This window comes from Mesocricetus auratus, unplaced genomic scaffold, assembly GCF_017639785.1.
Source record: "Mesocricetus auratus isolate SY011 unplaced genomic scaffold, BCM_Maur_2.0 Super-Scaffold_15014, whole genome shotgun sequence".
Lineage (NCBI taxonomy): Eukaryota > Metazoa > Chordata > Mammalia > Rodentia > Cricetidae > Mesocricetus > Mesocricetus auratus.
Genome location: NW_024429186.1, coordinates 4,204,229 through 4,211,591, shown reverse-complemented (window position 1 = coordinate 4,211,591; position 7,363 = coordinate 4,204,229). Strand labels below are relative to the sequence as shown.

General features: G+C 40.9%; 1 gene segment (V, D, J or C); it reads right to left on the bottom strand.

The window, feature by feature from the left end:
• Positions 1 to 214: 214 nt before the first annotated feature.
• On the bottom strand, positions 215 to 770 carry LOC101835924. The segment is given in 2 exon segments: positions 215 to 531; positions 611 to 770. Coding segments are annotated over 2 exon segments (363 nt in total).
• Between the last annotated feature and the right edge of the window lie 6,593 nt (positions 771 to 7,363).

Genomic DNA, 7,363 nt, shown 5'->3' with positions numbered 1-7,363 from the left:
TGCTATATAATGTCACATCTACTATCCATGTGGCTTCATAGTCAGTGCAGCAAAGTGAATAATCTGTCAAAGGATAGAGATCAATATCCTGTGTATCAAATCACAAACCTCTTAATCCTAGTCATGGAAGAAGGCAGGATATTATCCTTGTTGCTGCCTGAGAACAGAAGAACCATCTTCACTTGGGGTTTCTGACACACTCAGGATGTGGTTTTCACACTGTGTCTCTCGCACAGTAATATGTGGCAATGTCTTCATTCTTGAGACTGCTGATCTGCACATATGCAGTGTTGATGGAGGTGTCCAAAGAGAACACAAACCGTTCTTTGAAGTCATTAGCATAGGTTGGATTCCCAGTGTTGGTATTGATCCAGCCCATCCACTTTAGGCCCTGACCTGGTGCCTGCTTCATCCAGTTCATTGCATAGCTTGTGAACGTATACCCTGACGCTTTGCATGAGATCTTCACTGACTGCCCAGGCTGCTTCAGCTCAGCTCCTGACTGCACGAGCTGGACCTGTGATTGTACACCTGTGGAGAGAACATGGAGAAGTGAGAGGCCATGGAACTGCCTCAGTTTACTCTGAAGCTCTGGACTCAGATGTCTTACTTTGTGCAGCTGCCAACAGGAAGAGGAGCCTCCACACCCATTCCATGCTGTGTGAGTTCAGATCACTGTCGTTTCCTGAGACCAATCAGGCACTCCTTTGCTGAGTGACAGAGATAAGCCTCAGATTTCTATTCTACAGGTTTTGCATAGAGCAGATTTGCATGCTGCCTGATACTGAGTAAACCTATATATACAATCCTAATATATAAGGATCCATGAACTCAGGTGAGTAAAGGAGTCCCTACCAGTGTCTAATGTTCATGTCTTAATGTTTTTGTGTTATTGCCATGGACTCAGAGTGAGCTGAGTTTGCTCACTGACATTGTCACATTTTAACCTCCCAGTATCACTGCTTGGTATCATGTAACAGGGCAGTAGTGACCTTTACCTTCTATTGCTCATGTGTCTGTCCTATTGTGTGCTCAGAATTAGTGACGTTATCCTTTCCCATGGAGATTTCCCTCTGCACACTGAGACCTCTGCATTAGTGCCCCCTTGTCTATTGCCTCTAAATAGGCACTTGTTTTGAACATTTTGCAACCTCTGCTCTCCTGTATCAGTGTCTAACCATTCTTGATGAAGCATGTACAATAAAACATATTTATATACATCATTATGAAACCTATGGTCTTCCCTTACATAAGCCATGTAATAAAATTTATATATTCAAACAAGTACAAAGGGGATCATGTAGAGTTTTGGGGAAAGGATGTATGTATTTAATATAAAAATTGAAAAACCGTTATAATTAAAATGGTGGAACAGAATTTATAATAAGGAATAGATTTCAGATCTGGTGAGATATATCTGTGGTTATGCACATGCCCTGCTTTCTAAAGGGCCTGGACTACACTTATAGCACCCACACATCTACCTGTATTTTTTGCTTCCACGGGGGAGCCAGCACATTTGACCTCTTTGGGCACCTGCCCAAAGTCTTATTCAGGTTCCCACACAAAGACACAGATGCATAATTAGAATAGAAAGACTTTGAAAACAAAGCATAATTTAACGATAAACTCATGTGAAAATCTCACACTACAATGAATTCTTGTAGCATTGTAACTGACAATGAATATGTAGAAATACCCAGAGACCATCCTTTCTGAATAATTTGGAATCTCATGACAAACCCTTGCTCAATTGAATCTCATATCTGTTCTTTTCTAATCCAACATTAAGAAGGCTGCTCAAAATTATAGGAATCTCATTCTACCTGCTTTCCTCATTTGATGCATGTAATGAGATACAAAGATTAACAGTAAAATGACTGATAGACCCGTACAATGACTGATGCTGTGGGGAGAGAGGTACTAGAGATGTCTAAGGATGTCTCACATATGACGTAAACTGAGCTCTGATATTTTAATGTGAGTGGAGGTCCTTGCTGAGAGTGTGGACCAAAGACAAGTAATTGTAACAAGGTCCTAAACATAAACAGTCATACTATGACAGGAAACAAAGGAGATGAGTAGCAGAATGCTGTGCACATAAGCCAGACATTTGTGCTGCATAGTCCATTCTCTGGAAGCACAAATCCTATTGTCAAAGGAAGTCAACAATTGCCAGCTCCAAGTTCCTGCAGTTTCCTCTGCAAACTCCACTGGAAGAGGAAGCCAGGGCTCACAGGAAGTGCTCTCTGGCTTTCTGTGCACCTGCTCAAGATGCAGTTGAAACCAGGGATATTTGATGACCCCTGATGTTACAGTAACTCCCTGCATCATGTTGGTTGTCCTCTGATGGTCAGAGCATCGTGGAGACTCCCTATATACAGAACAAAGTCCTGTTACAAGCCACTCCAGAGTTTGGACATGGGGAAGGTGAGATTTCAGTTTATGCCTTAAAATGGTGTTTTTATTTACTTCTGCTATAAGCATTACAATTTTATAAGCAATGGTCATTTCTTGTGAAAAGTGAAAGTTTCTATTATATGAGTGTTTAGATATAGCCCTTGCTAAATATACATGTCACCTTCGATAGATATTTTAATTTCCTTTGTAATGTTAATCATGGTCTTAGTTGATTTCTGGTCTGAAATGACACAGATTGTCACAATCAATGACATATATTAGAGGCTTTTCATTACATTTATCTCTCCACATCTCATGCAGAACAATAAACTGGAATGGTTTCTTCTGCCCTTCTAACAATCTAACTGTGGCATGATTTCAGAGCCTCATTCAGAATTCAAATGTATGTTGTCTTCATGGGAGTGGACAGATATTTTCATTGTAGAGATACTAGGTTTATTCATTTCTATTCTAACATAGATGTTTAATTTTATATGTTCACCACGTATGGAATTCATATGAGTAACCATTGATGTGAGCAGAAACCTGACAATTGCAGAATTCACAATGCTGGGGATACACTAGCCCTGTAGCTCCTAACATTAATTCAGGTTCAAAGAAAGCTATGCATTCCTTATTTACATCTCATGTTCCCATACCCTCCTGCTCATTTGTCAACCCATCTCTAGGTTTTATCTGGCCTTGAGTCTCATGGAGATGGAAATGTGATATGTAACATTAGTCTATTTTTCCCATTTTATTCTCCTCCAGATTCATACACACTGTGACATAGAAATCACTGCAAAATGGCATTTTGTGGAAATAGTACATAGTCATTTAAACATTAATGGTTACTGGAGTAGAGCACCAGAGATTGTGAGGCAATGACTGTATAAAAATTCTTGTAAGAATCACAAACTTTGGTATTTTATATAACACCAAAATGAGGTAAATTCCTGGACCAAATGATAACACTTCATTTGGATATTGAGCATATTTCTAGAAATCCACTTAGTACCTCCTTTTATATTTATTCTCTCTCCTCTCTCTCTCTCTCTCTCTCTCTCTCTCTCTCTCTCTCTCTCTCTCTCTCTCTCTCTCTCTCAACAGATGGGAAAATCCAGATTCCAGACTCAAATACAATTTTTTCTTTTTTATTTAATCTTTACACATGTTACTCTCAGTTCCCTCTGTCATCCCTCCTCCCCCAACTTCCCAATCCCCCATCCTCCCCAGACCCCACCCCACTCTGTTCCCCTTGGCTCCCCCCAGGGAGGGTAAGGACTTCCATGTGGGATTCTCAGAGTCTGTCATATCATCCCAGGCATGGACAGACTGTCCCCCATGTGTACAGGTGAGAATCTCTTCATGTGAAATGGGCTCACAGAGTCTGGTTGTACACCAGGAATAAATACTGCTCTACTCTTTAAGGTCCCAAAGGTTTCTGAGACCTCTTCTCTGACACCCAGGTTCATGGCAGGGGCAGGGGGTGGGTCAGGAGGGGGCATCTAAATCAGTCCCATGCTGGCCTCTCAGGCATCAGTCTGGTGTCCATGTTTCCCCCTTTGTTTATGTCAGGTGCCTCTGTGGATTTTGGCAGCCTGATCTTGATTCTTTGGTCATCACTCCTCTTTGCAACTGGGTTCAAGGAATTCAATTCAGTTTTTAGCTGTGGGTGTCTGCCTTTGCTTCCATCAGCCACTGGATGAGGGTTCTAGGATGGCATATAAGATAGTTATCAATCACATTATTATGGGAGGGCATTTAAGGTAGTCTGAATTCCAGTTGGTATCATTCATGTAGATCTGCGAAGATTTCACTAGTGCCAGATCTTTCCTCCAACTTAAAATGGCTCCCTCTAGTATGGTATGTAGAGAGAAGCCTTTTCCTTGTCTGCTGCTTTGGTTTATCCCCCACCACTCACCTGGGCTCTGCTGCGTTTTAGTCCCCAAATAACACACAAGAAGCTGTATTAATTATGAAGCTGTTGGCCTTGCTTGTTTCTTACCGGCTAGCTCTGACTTATGTATTTACCCATAATTGTTAATCTAAATATTTCTATTACCAGAGCAAAGTTCCGGACATCTTATTTCACTGGCAGGCTACATTGTGACTCCCTGTGTTTCTCCTTCCCAGAGTCCTGCTGGACACCTAGTCCCACCTATCTTGGTACCATATTGGCCAACAGTGTTTTATTGACATATACACTGGACCTCCCCCATCAATGTTATCTCTCATCTTTCTCTCCTCTATTCTTACCCTAGCTCAAACTTCCTGCTCTCCTTGTCCTCCCCCCTCCTCTTTTCCCCCTCTGTTTCTCCCTTCTTCTTCTGCCTTCCCCTCCCAATCTAATTAGGAGTACTCTCCCATAACGTTTCTCTGGGTTACCATGCACAGTTTGTTGAAATCTCCTCAATGCACAGTATCTTTGCCTGCTTCTGTGGCCATTAACTTCTTAAAGATTGATGGATCCAAATTGCCCCCTGCTGGTTCCCAGGACTGGTCTGTCCAACTTCTCATGCACAGAACCCTCACTATGACTCTTATTTATCTTCTCTGTAATGTACTTGGTAATGCTGAGTAGAGATTTCAAGGATAGATTATGAGCTATGCCTCCATCAAAGGTTGTCTACATAGGCCACAATACCTTCTGTAGATGTAGCTTTAGCAGTGAGCACTGATAATGAAGGGAGTTACCAGAGACAGAACAAGTGGTGGAGGGTATCCCCACTTGCTTTATAATGCAATTTTCCAAATCCTCCAGCTGCACTTGGGACACAAAATTCACAACACTTGGAATATGAACAAATGTGATAGAGGCAAATCTGTTCCCAACTACAGAAAATAATTTTGCATTTGAGAACTGACCAGAATTTAGGAAATTTGGACTGTGTTTCAATCTGTTTACTAATTTCTTTCATTTCATAGGTTGACTTTAGATTTACTTAATAAGCATTGTTTATCCTTTTTATGGCTCTTTCTGAGTGGAAATGATGGCTGTGTTGTCTCTGAATGTAACTTACCCAAACACAACATCCTCTTATTCATGTGATATCTTGGCTATTGATTTTCAAACAGATGGATGTACTTGCTATAAGCTTGTTGAATAACAGCTATACAGCTGAATAATCTACTACAACCTTCAAGTAGTTAGTGGAACCAATACATACATACACATACACACACACACACACACACACACACACACACATATCAACCATATGCTTGTGAATATGTATGCACTTTGTAGGCACACATAATAACCCCTAAAATATTCTTCACATTGATGTATAGAAAGATCTGTCTGGATGTAAGCAATGTAAACATGAGCCAAATGCATTTCAATCACATATAAATTTCTCTTGATTTGAAAATTTCAAGCGTCTCATGTTACTCAATATTCCATTTCTTTATGGGAGTGCTTTGACGGACTTATGTACTCAGGGCTTATTAAAAGAAGGGTGGTGGAAGTCACACTCACATTTATAATATATGTTGCACGTGGTAGATGCTTTTGTTTACATGACGTTTCTGCCTAGCATTGCTGAAATGGGATCCTGGTTTTGATTCTAACTAAAGAGACCTGAGCCTTCACAATAAAATCTGGGCAGGTAAAGAACGTACATAAAAAGTACACAGAAGAGTGAGAACGTTGATACAAATGAGTAAATATTGATGCATCTGAGCACCTGGTGTCTCTTAGAAGCTGAAACAATTTTGAACTTAGTATTGAATCAGGGATGTATTTCCAAGAAAGAATAATGAGATACAGCCCTACTTAGAGGAAATTAAAAAAGACCAACATGATGTAAATAACTGAAATCCAGGAAATCTAATATGTGACCACAGGGAAGGAGTTCTAGGACCCTTGGGAAATGGTTGTTCAAACACACAGGTCGAAAAAAACCACTTTAACAGAACATTTGGTTTACAATAAGACCAATGCCTACTCTGTCTCAGAATCTAGAACTTTCTATTAGTTTCAGCCATGTGATATATTCAAAGAGTGGGTTTTAAATACAATCTCACCAGCAGGTCACCACTGTAGCAACAGCGTGCTGTTAGGCTAATTCTCATTTGGGAGCATACTAACATGAAAGGTGGTCATAGGGCTGAGGACTGCAACCAGACACCAACTCAAATTTTCCATATTCAGTGAGATATGCAGGTGTTTTCTTCAGCAATAAGATGTTACAGTCAGTATGTGGAGAGCAACAAAATGCCTTTGTCACAGCTTGAGATATTTTGGGGTTTCTTTTGGTTACTTTACCCAATGGCTCAATTTACAAAAGCTGATTCAGACATGTAAATCTTCCCCGTATCCAGGCGTTTACTGACGATGATGTTACAATAATTCAGAATCTGGTCTTCTGAGTATTTGAGGCTAGAGACTTATTAGAACCACAGCCCTAAACCACATGAATCATGAAACAGACACCCTTAATCTTTACAAAATCAAACTGACAGATTCTCATTTCCAAACAATTTCTAAAAGGGGAGTCTCATTTGTGTAACAGGAAACAAGGGATTTAAAACTCAGAGTGAAGAGGAAACCCCAGGGGCTATCAGGAAATGTGGAGCCATTCCCAACCCATGAGGTGTATGAGGAAGACACAGAGCTGAGAAAAAGCCTGAAATTGTGTACAACTGTCAGCCAAGGCTGTGTGTCTGTGCTCTCCTGGCACAGGAGTATGTGGCAGTATTTGCAGTGTCCACACTGGTTATCTTGAGGAATACCCGGTTGTTAGAGGCGTCCTTAGAAATTGTGAGCCGGCTCTACAGGGATGGGTTGTAGTACTTATCATCATCCCATCAAATGTCTGCCAACCACTCCAGACCCTTTCCTGGGGGCTGACGGATCCAGCCAAAACCCATACCAGAAGGGCTCAGTGAAATCCCAGAGAAAGAGTAGGTCATACTGATAGTCTAGGAAGGTGGGAACAGACCAGGACCAGACTCCTTC